Here is a 15,784-nt window from a genome sequence, read left to right on the forward strand (position 1 = left end):
GTAGTGACAGACACATGGTTACAAAGACCGTGTTCCTTTGCATTTCTTTTTTGTTCCCACCTTCTCCCACACACAGTGACACACAATTTGGAAGAAGGAGTCCTGAGTTTGTCTAAATAGAGCTTGACTATTACTCCAAGGTGATAGTCCTTGACAAGGGCTCCTTATTTGGAAAGCCTGTGCTCCACTGTTTGCAAGGGAATGTAGACAATTTTCCACAAAACAGATGGATAAGACATCAAAATAATTAGGTTGAAAAGATTTGATGATCATTTCAGGTGATTCAGCATCTGATGAGGTGTTGCACAAAGAACTAAAAACAAGGGAGACATTATTAAACAGAAGTTAACATTTGCAAATCCCAACTTCTAGTAAGTTTTTAAATAAAGCATTGGCAAACAGAAAAAATCCTATGTCAACAAAACAAGCTAAACTTTATGTTGATGTGCTAAATACCATAGGATACCTAGGAATAAACCTAACCAAAGAAGTAAAAGATCTGTACGCTGAAAACTATTGAACACTTATGAAAGAAATTGAAGAGGACACAAAGAAATGGAAAAACATTCCATGCTCTTGGTTTGGAAGAACAAATATTGTCAAAATGTCCATACTACTGAAAACAATCTACACATTTAATGCAATCCCAATCCAAACACTCCTAGCATTTCTCACAGAGCTAGAACAAGCAATCCTAAAATTTGTATGGAATCAGATAAGACCGCACATAGCCAAAGCAATCTTGAAAAAGAAAAGCAAAGCTGGCAGCATCACAATTCTAGACATCAAGCTATATTTCAAAGCTGTAGTCATAAGACAGTTGGTACTGGTACAAAAACAGACACATAGGCCAATGGAGCAGAATAAAAACCCAGAAATGGACCTACAACTATATGGTCAACTAATCTTCAACAAAGCAGGAAAGAATATCCAATGGGGAAAAAGACAGTCTCTTCAACCAATGGTGTTGGGAAACTGGACAGTAACATGCAGAAGAATGAAACTGTACCACTTTGACTGTGGTTCCTTATTTGGAAAATCTGTGCTCTACTGTTTGCTGAGTACATCATACACAAAAATCACAAAAATACATCATACACAAAAATAAATTCAAAACTGATGAAAGACTTAAGCATGAGACAGGAAACCATCAAAATCCTAGAAGAAAACACAGGCAGCAACCTCTCTGACCACGGCCACAGCAACTTCTTGCTAGACATGTCCCCAGAGGCAAGGGAAACAAAAGCAAAAATGAACTATTGGGACTTCATCAAGATAAAAAGCTTCAGCACAGCAAGGGAAACAACAAACTAAAAGGCAACCTTCACAATGGGAGAAAATATTTGCAAATGACCTAATCTGATAAATTAGTATCCAAAATCTATAATGAGCTTATCAAACTCAACACTAAAAAAAAACCCAAATAATGCAGTTAAGAAATGAGTGGAGGACATAGCAGACCTTTCTCAAAGTAGACATCCAGATAACTAAAAGACACATGAAAAGTTGTTCAACATCACTCATCATCAGGGCAACACAAGTCAAAAACCACAGTGAGATACGTCCTCACATCTGTCAGAATGGCTAAAATTAACACAGGAAACAACAGGTATTGGGAAGGAGGGGAAAAAGGAGAACCTTCTTGCACTGTTGGTGGGGATATAAACTGGTACAGCCATCTGGAAAACAGTATGGAAGTTCCTCTGAACCTTAAGAATAGGGGCAGCTGGGTGGCACAGTCAGTTGAGCATCTGACTCTTCAGTTTGGCTCAGGTTGTGATCTCAGGGTCTTGAGATGAATGAAAATCCACTTCAGATTCCCCACTCACCTGTAGTCTGCTTGGGATGCTCTCTCTCTCTCTCTCTCTCTCTCTCTCTCTCAAATAAACAAACATTTTCCAAAATAAAAGTTAAAAATAAAACTACCCTACATTCTAGCAATTGCACTACTAGGTATTTACCCAAACAATACAAAAATACCAATTTAAAGGGCCACTCACATCCTGATGTTTATAGCAGCAGCATCAATAATAGTCAAATTATAGAAAGAGCACCAAGGAAATTGACTGATGCATGGATAAAGAAAATGTGGTCTAGGGCAGCCTGGGTGGCTCAACAGTTTAGCAACACCCTCAGACCAGGGCCTGATCCTGGAGACCCAGGATCGAGTCCTACGTCAGGTTCCTGCATGAAGCCTGCTTCTCCCTCTACCTGTGTCTCTGCCTCTCTCTCACTCTCTTTGTATCTCATGAATAAATAAATAAAATCTTTTAAAAAAAGATGTGAGATATATAGATATAGATATATAGATATAGATATAGAACATTACTCTGCCATCTAAAAGAATTTCAATGAGTATAAATTACATTAAGACAGGCAGACTAGGGGAGTGCGGGTGGCTCAGCGGTTTAGCAGCGTCTTCAGTCCAGGACTTGATCCTAGAGACCTCGGATCGAGTCACATGTTGGGCCCCCTCATGGAGCCTGCTTCTCCCTCTGCCTCTGTCTCTGCCTCTCTCTCTCTCTCTGTGTGTCTCTCATGAATAAATAAATAAAATCTTTAAAAAAAAAAAAAAGGAAAGAAAGGCATACTAAAAGCAGTGACTATTAAAGACCTCTCTTTAATCATTTCTTACTTGATATTTAATGTAATAATATTCTATATCAAATTGTATATGCCTACGATTGACAAATGACAATGTGATATGTAAATGTAAGTAAGTAGTGTCGAAACTAAAAAAACCGTATTAAGAATTTAATGAACAAAAGAATATTATATACTACAGTTACAAAACAGTACGAGGGCAACCATTATCTTTATCTATCTTATATGCATTCACTAATAACCAGGAAAAATTTATGCTACCGAAAGCTCAAATCCAATCATTACCAAGAAAAAAAAAAAACAAACATAAGAAAGGAAGAAAAGGAACTCAAAGGCACAAATTAACAAGTCAGATGCAGAAAAATAAAGTTGAGAAGTTAAGACTTTCAAAAGATCTATAAATTTGAAATAACTCCATAAATACATCTAAGAAAAAAGAAACCAATAATACAACTCTGATAAAAGAATAAAAACCTTAAGGAAATACTAAAATTCATCTCAATACATTTGAAAAGCAGGCTTTTGTTTAATTTAGAGGAATATGTAACTCAAGAAAAAGAAAACTGAACCATTTTCAGTCATTAGACACAACAAATAGCCACCATTTGCTTCCACGTAGGTGGAACTGGAGGGTATTATGCTGAGTGACATAAGTCAATAAAGAAGGAAAATTATCATATGGTTTCACTCATATGGGGAATATACAAAATAGTGAAAGGATTATAGGGCAAAGGAGAGAAAATGAGTGGGAAAAATCAGAGAAGGTGACAGAACATGAGAGACTCCTAACTCTGGGAAACGAACAAGCGGTAGTGGAAGGGGAGGTGGGCGGGGGATGAGGTGACTGGGTGATGGGCACTGAGGGGACAGGATGAGCACTGGGTGTTATACTATATGTTGGCAAATCAAACTCCAATAAAAACATAAACAAAAAAAAGAGCAGCAACAAAAACACTGCAGAAGAAAAATGGCAAAGAACGTGAATAGATTGTTCACAGAACGGGAAATAAACAGCCAAGATAGATGAAAAACAAACAAACAAAGAATTACCTCAAGATGCAGGGAAAGGTACACTGCTGGTACTCTTACACTGCTGGGAGGAATGCAAGCTGGTATAACCAGTCTGGAGTATGGAGTTGAGTTAGGGCAGATGGAGCTAGGCAGGGAAAAATAACGGAAAGGCCCAGAGTCAGGCTCCCATATTTCCAAGGATACCAAGAAGCCCCAGAGTGACGCTCCTATAAATCCCAAGGATACTAGAGATAAGGCAACAAAAACAGAGAAAAGGAAGTAAATCTGGCGCCCTGGCTCCAAAATGTTATCTTTCTTTGACAGCTACAAAGTAATCACAAAGACTCCAGACTAAAAGACAGCCTTATGTCATTCACTCAAGACAGCACAAGAAATCTCAAGGCCATAAACTCCCTGGTTAGGCTCTCAATAAAAGGCCAGCCAAAAAAGCCCTCAATGGCAACTCTGTCCGGAACCCCCTCACTCCTGATAGCATTTTCTGTATCCTTGCATAACAAACTTCTATCGACTTTACTCATTCTCCTTTGTCCACGAGATTCATTCTTCCACTCCCTGAGACAGGAGCCAAGCTCTCTTGCACCAGAAGTTCCTCAAAAAGTTAAAAATAGAGCTACCCACAACCCAGGACTTACACTACTAGGTATTTACCCAAAAGATACAAAGATAATGATCCAAGGGGGCACCTGCACCCCAATGTTTATGGCACCAATGTCTGCATGGTCAAACTATGGAAAGAGCCCAGATGTCCATTGGCAAAATGAATGGATAAAGAAGATGTACTACATATGTACAAAGGACTATTACTCAGCCATCGAAAAAAAAATGAAATCTTATGTTGCCAGCGAGGTGGATGGCACTGGAGGGTATTATGCTGAGCAAAATAGGTCAATCAGAGAAAGACAATTATCGTATGATTTCACTCATATGTGAAATATAAGAAACAAAACAGAGGATCAAACGTTGCACAGTAGCAGTATCGTAGTCAATGAGGTTGATCCTTCAAGGAAATGGTTGCAAGAGTCCCCACCCTTTGTTTTTTGTGGGGTTTTTTTGTTGTTTTTTTTTTTTGTTTTGTTTTGTTTTGTTTTTTTTGCCAGTTATATATTTATAGAAAGATAATCCCCTGGCTTTAAATAGATATATACATACAAATATGAACAAACTTAAAAAAATACAAACCCTTGGATCATAAGGGGGCTTCTGGGAGCCCCTTTATCCTTCCCCCTCACCCAAGGGCAGAGGACATGAGTCTGCTTTTTTTTTTTTTTTTTTTTTTTTTTTATGAGTCTGCTTTTTAAAAATTATTAGTTTTGGCCATCCCTGCAGCAACAAGCATGAAGTTGGGTGATTACCCACAAGGTGAATGTCAGAGGAAAAATTCAGAGTTCCCACTCTGAACTCTGTATAATCTCCTATAATTAGGGCTACATGCTTCTTGTTCTGTCTTTTAACTAGTATGTTGGCATAAAGGAGGGGGCTCCCTCCTGAAATGGGCCAAAAAATAAGATAGACTTGTAGTTTAAAAAGAGGGGGAAAAGTGTCATCTGCTCTAGAAGCAAAAGACAAAGGCATACAGACCCCAGGGAAATACCCAGTTCCCACACAACCATGGGAGATACTGTCCAGCCCGGGTCCAGGCTCTCACCCCCTATTTCTTTGGTATTGTCAGAAGACAAGATTCAGTTCCTAGGTGCTGGTGGAAGAGGGAAAGTGGTTCCGGGGCTTCCTACAAGTACTGAGTGAACAATTTGAGCTTAAAATTTTCCCTTTTTTAAATATTTAAAAATAAACAATCAAAACTCCATCCTGTGCTATACACAGCCCTTTTGACTCCCTGACATTGATCTGAGGAAAGAAGAGAAGGGGTGTCAACATTGGAAGGGCCTCCTCACTTTCTTCCGCAGCTTCGGTTTGGCTTCTCCCTTGGGTACTGTGCTGTTGGGCTTAGAGGCTGCAGTGGCCCCAGGGCCAGGCTGAGGAGCTGCAAAGAAGTTCCCATTGGGCATCTGGCCTGGGGGTACTTGAAAGATCCGGCTCAAGAAATCCTGAAAGTCAGCAGGAGGGGCATCTGGGGTTGTTCTCTGCCGCCCACTGGTGCCTGGAATCCGAGAACCAAATGAGATGTGATAGGGGACTCTGTGGGTATCTGGGGAGATTCCCACACGCTGGCATCCAGCCCATTCTGTGATATCATACACCTTTCCATCCATCAGTGCAAAATAGGTGATCTTGAGGCCCAACATGCTTGACTCTGCCCAAAAGTCTCCTTCCTCAGCAGGATGCAGTTTATTACACTCAGCACAGTATCTGGCACTCTTAGGTTCCCGGTCCATTTCAAACCTCCTATGCTTTCCCTGGCATCGGCTGCACATCATAGTATTCATTGCTTCTTTGAGGTCATCCTGCAGCTTGGACAGAAACTCATTCACTATATAAATAATAGTGAAAGGGAAAATAAGGGAAGGGAGAAGAAATGTGTGGGAAATATCAGAAAGGGAGACAGAACGTAAAGACTGCTAACTCTGGGAAACGAACTAGGGGTGGTAGAAGGGGAGGAGGGCGGGGGGTGGGAGTGAATGGGTGACGGGCACTGGGTATTATTCTGTATGTTAGTAAATTGAACACCAATAAAAAAAAAAAAAAAACAGAAAAAAAAAAAAAAAAAAAAAGAAACTCATTCACTGACCGGCTCAGCTCATTCTCTGCCATTCGTTTCATTTCATATTCCTTCTGCCTTTCAGGGTTGCTGACAATGTCCCAAGCTGCCCGTAAAACCTTGAAGGCCTCTTCAGCCCGGGGATGATGATTTTTGTCAGGATGAACCATCACTGCCAGCTGCCTATAGGCCTTCTTCAGTTCAACATCTGATGCTGTGGCTTCAACCCCCAACACATGGAAAGGGTTTAGCTCATCCTCAGGAACCCCAGCCATGGTCAAGAGTCGAGCCACTTCCTCTTCAGGCTGGCAGTAGCGACCACCAGCTACAGGTGCATTCCCCTGCCTGTTAGTCCTTGGCTTGACCCAAGGCAACTCCAGCCAACCCCACTGAAACATTTTTACCAACTGCTGCCATGGCCTGCTATCTCTTAACAGAATCAGGCAACGCTGCAAGGTGGGGAAATCCAACCAAGAAAAGAGCCAAGTAGCTTTACCCCTCCAGCCTAACCGGTCACCCAGTCCCACCAGAAACCGCCAGCCCAACTGTAGACAGCCCAACAAGAGGGCCAGAGCCAGGAGCAGCAAAGCACCCTGTAGCCTAAGAAAACAGGTGAACAGCCCTGCTCCATAGCAACATCCTTGGCTCAGAAATTGGAACATCACCTGGGCCCAGCTCCCCAGCCACCCTGCCCAGACTCCCAACCAGACTCGAAAAAGGTCCAGATCACTGCCTTTCAGCTGCCTGCATGCATAGATGAGATGGCCACAAGTTTCCACGTACTCTCCCACCAATACCAGCAGTTCAATCAGCCACCAGAAGCCTGCCTGTCCAAGCTGACATAGTTCCTCTGCTCCCCATAATCCGAGGCCTCTGCGCTTATCTGCCTGACTTCGTTTCCGGCCCAGCCGATGTCGGCCAGGGGACCTGGGATCTCTGCGTCCACCGTCCCGAGTATCCTCCTTGGCCAGAATGCGGTGCCGCTGTCTCCGGGGTGGAGGTTTCTTCCCACTGGGCACACGTGAAAAATCACTGGGGAACTTGAGAGGTTCCTCATCATCATATTCCTCTTCCAACTCTTCATCTTCCCCCAAAACTGGAGAGGTACAATGATGGCAAAAGTTGCTAGGAGAGCTATCTCCTCCCTCAGAGTAAGGCCCTTCAGGGATTCCAGGGGTTCCCTGGCAGTTGCAAGCAGACGGAATGGAAAGAAAAGAAGGGTTCCCATCCTCCTGGTACCCGGCCTCATTCTCTCTTGAGAGTTCCTGGTCCACTCCTGACTCTTCTTCTGAAGATGCCTCACTCTGATCGGGGTCCTCTCCATCCCTAGGGGGTCCAGGACCCCTTGGGGGGCCATGGCTTGGATCCGACCAGTGGGCTGGGTTTGGGGGCTGTGTGTACTTGGGACTAGAGTGCTCTGTGAGGCAGCGGGTACCACTGGGAGCAGGCCCCGCTGAGTCCCTGAGTCCTGAGAATGAAAGTATTTCAGGGTCCACAGAGGATCCTCAAGTCCTGAAGGAGGCAACACCACTGTGGTGGGCTCCACACAACCCTCTTTCTCCGGGGTGCTTCTGGGCCATGACCCCGGGGCTTCCTGAGGATTTTAGGTCACAGCCATCATGATGAGTTCTGATGCCTGAAGAGCGGTGGTAACTCCTCCCCCTCGAGCAGCTGGGCCAAGGGCCAGGGGGAGCTATGAGAGCAGCTCCCCAGGCTCCCGAGTCCCCACCCTTTGGAGGGATGAGGATGAAAAGTTGCCCAGAGGAACCTGGCTCCAGTTGATCTTTCTAAGCCAAAGTGGGAAGTAAGATGCCCACTGGGCTGCCTTCATCTGTTCGGCAGATCTCTCCAATAAAGCATGATCATTCACTACATATATATATATATAAAAGAAAACCTCCTCCAGGTTCCCGGGGCGGGGGGGTGGGGGCTGGAGAAGGTGCACTCCACTCATTTACAACGCCTTTTCCTGTCCCTTCCAGGCTGAGCCAAAGTGCTCTAGGGCTCCAGCAGCTATTCCACTGCTCACCTATTCATGTCAAGTCCCAAACTGCCTCTTACCTTACTTACACTCATATTTTACAGATGCAGTGCCAGCCAAGGATCAAAGCTTTCCAAATACCAAAAATCACACTAAAATGGCCTTTATTACAAGGAGTCCTGCTAGCTTCCTAGAAGTGAGATTTTCATTAGCTGAGGCGCTGTCACATTAAGCAGTCAGGATTTCAGGTCTGATGTAACCTTACTCAAGGAATGACATTTACAGGGCCCAAGAGAAACAAAGGGCTACAGGCAGGAAGGCACAGGTATTCTGCCCTCCCGCTGTCCTCTCCTAGACTTTAAATAATTGCCTTAATTCAGAAAATTGAAATATCACCCTGGAGATAACTCCTGTACCTCAGACTACATTTACCTTTCTAGTTATAGCAAGCTGTGGTTACTGAGTCCAGAGCTCAGCTTCAGGCTAGGACTTCAGGGATTACAGGGCAGCAGCCCAGCTTCCCCTGGGGGCCCACACCACCCCATGGCTGCTGAAGTACAGGCAGCCTTTGATTGGTTCTGGTCGATTCTTCCTTCTTTAAGTGACACTCTGAGAAGAGCATTCAGAAGCACAGAGAGCATAAAGGAAGACCTAGCACACTACTGCCCCTGAGATCAGGAGAGAAGGTATTCATGAAATGTGTGTCTGTTGTTCAGAATATGAACTATTTGGAAATGTTGTCCCTGTCCTTCCATAGAGTGGCCTCCATTGCAGAATGACACCCCTCTCTTTAGGTATTCTGGAAAATAATCCTGATGCTCTGATAGATCCAGTGCTTCCAGAGCTTCCCCTATTCTAACTTCCTTCACTCACTGACAGCCAAGGGAACAGGCTATGTGCTCTGTAAAGAGATGCTTGTGACAGGACTTCTCTTATTGGGATTACCTACCAAGTGTCTGGTCCTGATGGTGAAGACGGAACGCGTGGAGTTGCCTCCTCCAAGAAAAGCCAGGAGAATGGTAATATTTTCTCTGTGTTTCTGGTGGTCCTCCTATTTTTCTGCCTGGGATGCTCTCTGAATGTTTCAATTCTGCTGGTGTTTTGTTCTCCTCCATCTCCACCTCAGGATCTCTTCCATTGGTCCTAAAGCCTCAGGCTCCTGCTCCACACATTCCTTGTCCCTAAGCTAGAGGTGGGAACACCCCACTCCTTGGCAGACCATCTCCCTGGGTGAGACTCTGTATCTCCCTCTGTCCAAATGGTGCTTTTGTCCCAGCTGCCTTGGACACTTTCTCTCCCTCCCTGCTTCACCTGAAGACAGTGACACTTTAAAGTCTAGGCATCAATCTTCTCATGCTTCAGGATCCCAAAGCATTGAAAAAGACTGACGCCTGCAATGAAAGAGGACAGTCAGAAATACGGATCACACTATCAGAGCCACCTGTTTTCCTGCTTGCCCAGTACACAGTAGAAGCACAGTAGACTTCCTTTCCTTGATATTCAAGTCACCTGAGAACTAGTCACCATGAGACACTGTGAATAGTGTGAGAGAGGAGAGGAGAGGACAGCTCTGAGAATACTGCAGTGGATCAGTTTGTCTCAGGTCCCACCTGCTCCCAGTGCTGATATGCTTCTCCTCCACACAGATTTCACCTCATGCACCTAGGACCTAGGGTCTCTTTGCCACAGACCAGCTCATAGGATCCTAGAGCCACCGTGTCTAGCCTGACCTTCAGCACACAGCTTTCAAACATTTCTTCATTCCAAAGACAGCTTTAAACAGCCAGTGCGCAGGTAAGTTTTCCACACACCAAACACTCCCTCTTAATGGAAACTGGCTGTCAAATAGCTTCCTCTTTGGGCAAGATTGGGTGATCATAGCTCCAGCAGAGTTGTTCTCAACTTTGGGCTTCATCCTTAAGTCTGAAAAATGAATCTGTGATTTGCTATATTAGCAGCTCCATTGGAGAAGATGCTGATCTTAGTTAACCTCCTGAAAGCCACAAAATCATATACATACCCGATATCCTGCCATATAGCTTTGTAAGAGAAATTGAGCAAATATCCAGGTGTCCGATGAATGTGAAGTGTCCCAGGTGGCAAAATAATGATGCAGGTGTTCATCAAAGACACTGCTGAAATCCCCTCCTTTAACAGCTCCCAACCCTCCATCACCAGTCTCCCTACTTTCCCTCAATCCTCTCCTGCTCACAATCCATGGTCTGCATCTGGCATCGGTCTGGTAAAGCTCAGGATTAAATGAAGCCAATATCTTCCCTTCAGAAGGGTGACTGCAAGTGTTTTATTTTCATGCTTAATTGATCCAGGATGTAAATGCTAAGAATTGTCCCTGGTCACTAAAGAAATCTCAGGCATCGATTTGAAGTATTGTTCAAAAATGGTGATGGGGAGGAAGATTCCATTCTGTGAGCAACCTGAAAATCACATGAGAGAAGTAACTGGTGTCTTTGTTTATACATAATATGACCTATGTCAGGACAGAAAAGGATTTTGCACAACTACTACAGTGTTCTTCAGATGACAGCTTGAACCCCCTATGGGCACTGTAGCCCGGTGCCCCTTGTGAGTGTCAATGGAAGAAAGGAAGTGATTTTCAAGGTAGACATATCCATAAATATTTTGAAATACATGAGTCTTTGAAGAGAATGGCTTCCATTTATCATATCATTTTGTGTGGATTGCATAGATTCACCCAGAGTTTGCTCTCAGCAGTATCTGCAATTTTATCCATGCAGGATCCTCAAATGTAACTTCTCCAGCCAGTTATGCTTCACCATCACTGGAACAAAGCTAATGTCCTGCAGGCACGTAACAGTGAACATCTCACTATCTGTCCTGGCACACAGGTAACCTAGACTCAGGGCTAAGATGGACTGAGGTGGGACTAGTGGATTTGTTAATTGGATCAGCAGTTAGGCTTTCCTTAATGTAAGTTAGCACCTGGTCATACATTGCTGGCAAAGCCCAAAGGGTCAGAAGCAGGGTTCTCTGGGTCAGTGTGGTTAAATAGTTCTATGAAGACAGAAGCCTACTGTGGGATCAGACTGTGGACTGACAGACAAAAAAGAATGCTGATGACTTAGCTTTAAACATCCAAGTGAGGAGGGAATCTTCTCATAGGACAGTGACTCCCTATATAGTCCAAGAAGTTAGGGGTCAAAATGAATCTTAGTATCCTCATTTACCTAAATGGCTCACCATCTACTCCTCCTGGTTACACAGCTGAAATCTGGATAAAGGGATCCAAAAAACTTTGTTTAAAAGAAAATTATAATCCCTTTGCCTCTGACCCTAGAGGGGGCCATAGAGGAATAACATGTCCACAATAAGAACACAAGCACATTCTTGCAATGGTGGCCACAGCACCCATGGATTCTATCAGTATGAGAGCAGGAGAGACAGGATGGAAGCAGCATGAGCTGGTGAGGTCTGTGCAGATGATAACAACCTTGAAATTCAGCAGCTGTGGCTTCCAATCTTCATGAGTGGAGGGCCTGGCAACAGGGCAGACAGCCATGTCCACAGTGCTGCCTCCAGGTGCCAGTGCCATGAGGGCTCATGGAGGAAGTGATGAGACTGTGCTGAGTGTGGTCAAGAGGTCTCTGAGATACACAGGAGATGCCTCAATTGGACAGAAATTGGAGAGGTCATCAGAAGCTAATGGGTGGGACAGAGCCCGAGATATGCCAGTTTGTGACTGTGCTTGTCCAGTTGTGGCTCTGTTCTCATGGAGCTCACAATGGGGAGGGGAAAACCCAGATAGATGTCCCCCATAAGCCAGACACAGAATCAGACCATCACATAAAGCACCTGAGAGCAGGTGGCCCCGTGATTTGAACAGAGAGCTGGGAGTTCAAGGAGGGAGAAGTGGGGTCAGGCTATAAGGAATTGAGCAGGGCTATAGGTGACATTGGAAGGCCCATGAGAGTCTGCATCTCTGGAATTAAGAGGAGAACATATAGAGGAGAAGGTGAGCAAAGACACAGAAACAGACCTTTCTGGTCAAAAACAGCCAAAATGGCCAAAAGTTTAAGGGCAGATGAGGAAGAATTTTAAGGTCCAGGTAAGAAAAGTGTTCCTCATGATGTGGACTAAGCCTAGACATTGGATTGTAATTAGAAAAAAATAATGGCATTTATTTCCTTCTTCTACTTATTGTAACATGACATTGCAAATATCCCTTAATATGAGACTTCTCACAGGTATAAAAATTCCCTCTCCAATCTTATAGAACTACTTTGAAACAATTGAGATAGTCATTAAGAAAGTGTATTTAATAAAGTCTTATTTTACTTAAATGCTTGTTATGAAGTAGAGAACAGTGACACATTATGACTTCCATGGTCCCAGGTACTTTTGCCTTCATAGACCCCTTTCCATAAAAAATATTATAATTTATATTATTGCAGCAGTTTTAAAAATGGATACAATACAGATTGTATTATATTCACTTTTTCTTCTGATCTTAAAAGAAATTTATTATTTTTTTAAAGATTTTATTTATTTATGCATGATAGTCACAGAGAGAGAGAGAGAGAGAGGCAGAGACACAGGCAGAGGGAGAAGCAGGCTCCATGCACCGGGAGCCTGACATGGGATTCGATCCCGGGTCTCCAGGATCGCGCCCTGGGCCAAAGGCAGGCGCCAAACCGCTGAGCCACCCAGGGATCCCGAAATTTATTATTTTTAATCAGGCATGTAAGATAGGCGCCTACTTTGCCTAATGGATGTCAGCTCTGGTAAGGAGACATTGGATGATTTTTGAACACAAAATTATCATTCAGAAATTGAAAAGAGAAGGTTTTGAAGATCCCTGCAGATACATGCAGAATTTTTAGGTTTTTAAACGCTAGGAAGAATGCAATAGAATCTTAATGCACGGATGGGAGGTGAACCAGCGAGACTCATTTTTCCAGGTAAATGCCTATGGAAGAAGAAGAAGATTCTCTGAACTATGCAAACACTGTGAACCAGATCAGTAATAACCAAACAAGATAAAAATTCTTCCTGATAGACAGTGAGGGCAGCCTTGAGATGTCCGCACAGAGTATAGGGAAGCAGGGAAGCATGTATGGTAAGAGGAGTGATGACGTGAAGGAGAGGGATCTCATCACTATTTCTCTATTACTCCAGGGAAACCCCCTCCACAAATGGCCTGGAGGAACCACAGCACCATCACGGAGTTCATTCTCCTTGGGCTGTCCGACGACCCCTACATCGAAGCTCTGCTCTTTGTGTTCTTCCTGGGGATCTACCTCCTGACTATGATGGGGAACCTGATGATGCTGCTGGTGATCAGGGCTGATTCTCGCCTCCACACTCCCATGTACTTCTTCCTGAGTAACCTGTCCTTCCTAGACCTCTGCTTCTCTTCTGTCACTGTGCCCAAGCTCCTGAAGGACCTTCTGTCTGAGAAGAGAACCATCTCAGTGGAGGGCTGCCTCACCCAGGTGTTCTTTGTGTTTATCACTGCAGGGACCGAAGCCTTTCTGCTCTCAGTGATGGCCTATGACCGCTATGCTGCCATCTGCCACCCACTGCTCTATGGCCAGGTGATGAGCACCCAGTTCTGTGTGAAGCTCGTGTTGATCTCATGGGGTCTGGCCTGCCTGAATTCGGTTGTGATTGTGTTCTTGGCTATTAACCTGGACTTCTGTGAGGCCCAAACCATACATCATTACATCTGTGAGCTGCCCTCCCTCTTCCCTCTCTCTTGCTCAGATATTTCTATCAATGTTGACATCTTGATCTGCTCCATCTTACTGCATGGCCTTGGGACCTTCCTCCCAATCTTCTTCTCCTATGCCCGTATTGTCTCCACCATCCTGAGCATCAGCTCTACCTCAGGCAGAAGCAAGACCTTCTCCACCTGCTCTTCCCACCTCATTGCAGTGACTCTGTTCTTTGGCTCAGGTTTGATTCGCTACCTTATGCCCACCTCCGGTTCCTCCCTGGATTTGCTCTCCTCCTTGCAGTACAGTGCAGTCACACCCTTGCTGAATCCCCTCATCTACAGCCTAAAGAATAAAGAAGTGAAGGCAGCTGTGAGAAGGACACTAGGAAAATACCTACACTCTTAGGTAGTTGACAAGGATAGAGTATGTAGCAGATGAGTTTGCTTTGCCAACTGCTTGAACTTAAAGTACAATTCTGGACTGCTAGCTGGAAGAGAGCCCTATACTATCATCTCTTTGGTTATATTGACAATAAAAAATAAAATTGTATCTACTTTAGCTCTGTGGATATAAAGTTCTATGTTTTCTTCTGATATTTTACACCATCAGCACTATTTCCTTCGTATAGCTCACAGATGTTTTATCTCCTGAATTAATCATACTGTACTTTATCTTGTCATCCTTATTAATTTTGTCTAATGGATCTTCTTCATTAAGGATTTTATTAATTTGATTGTCCTTCATAACATATGGACAATTTTTACTTCTCTTATCATTCTAAACTAGTCTTAAATTAGTATATATGAATTTCAACTCTAAAAACAAAAGATGTTGACACCACCCATCAAAGATTATAAATTAAGTTTACTTTAACAATCCCTTTTCCCTCTGTCATTTCAACCTCCTTCCCCAGTTGTTTTATTTTGTTTTATTTTTTACACTCTGGGATTCTTCTCCCTGGATATTATCAACACATTTTTATCTTTACATTAGGTGCTGTTGAATCAATTAAATTCTGGATTTCAATCATAGCCTATAGTTTTTTAGTCTTCATTCTACATCTAAGTTTATTTACTATTCACTGACTTCTCTTTCATAGCACATTCCCCTATATACCTCCTTTTGCACAGCAGAGCATAATGGTTAAGTTCATAGCCTTAGAAGCCTAGTTGTCTGTGTTCATACCATAAGCTTTATGATCCTGTCTAATTGCTAACCTACTCTGTGCTTCAGTTTTCTATATATAAAATTGGGATAACAATAGTATCTACATTGCATAGTTAGCATGAGGATTAATGAAATGAGAGATTGAGCACTAGAACACTAACAGACACCTTTAAATGTCCTGATCATAATGCATGAGTTCTTCATTCCATTCTGCTTTGATTTTGTTGTAATATGCACTTATCTAGATTTCTTTTAAGAAATAGGTATTACAAAATATTCCAAGACCTTATATACCTGAAAATCTCTTTATATTAGGGGCACCTGGGTGGCTCAGTCAGTTAAGTGTCTGGCTCTTGCTTTCAGCTCAGTTCATGATCTCAGGGTCTTGAGATAAAGCTCTGAGTGCTCCACACTCAGTGTGGAGCCTGCATGGGATTCTCTCTCTCCCTCTCTGTCTGCCCCCCTACTCTGCTCAAATACATTCTGTTTCTCGGCCAAAAAAAAAAAATTATGATTGTCTCTTTATTTTGACTCTACATATGAATGAAAATTTGCCTTGTTACGGAGTTTTGGGGTCCCCACTTTTTCCTCTGTACATTTTACACACTGTCATCTGGTATCTAATGTTCATCAGAAATGTAAAGACAG

The 15,784-nt window shown here is 43.4% G+C and overlaps 2 protein-coding genes across 2 annotated transcripts; one reads left to right on the forward strand and one right to left on the reverse strand.

The window, feature by feature from the left end:
* Window positions 1–5,284: 5,284 nt before the first annotated feature.
* Window positions 5,285–7,872, reverse strand: LOC102156933 (dnaJ homolog subfamily C member 14-like). Its single transcript, XM_038576163.1, is given in 2 exon segments — window positions 5,285–6,056; window positions 6,310–7,872. Coding segments are annotated over 2 exon segments (2,115 nt in total). The 3' UTR covers window positions 5,285–5,504.
* Window positions 7,873–13,444: 5,572 nt separating this feature from the next.
* Window positions 13,445–14,374, forward strand: LOC486566 (olfactory receptor 8S1). The gene has a single exon (XM_038577924.1). It carries the CDS (start codon window positions 13,445–13,447, stop codon window positions 14,372–14,374), a length of 930 nt encoding a protein of 309 aa, XP_038433852.1.
* The last annotated feature ends 1,410 nt before the right edge of the window (window positions 14,375–15,784 follow it).

Source organism: Canis lupus, chromosome 27 (genome assembly GCF_011100685.1).
Source record: "Canis lupus familiaris isolate Mischka breed German Shepherd chromosome 27, alternate assembly UU_Cfam_GSD_1.0, whole genome shotgun sequence".
Taxonomy (NCBI): Eukaryota; Metazoa; Chordata; class Mammalia; order Carnivora; family Canidae; genus Canis; species Canis lupus.

What these genes read in the sequence shown, in the direction of transcription:
- LOC486566 (XM_038577924.1), top strand. Translation starts at nt 13,445, where the DNA reads ATGGCCTGGAGGAACCACAGCACCATCACGGAGTTCATTCTCCTTGGG.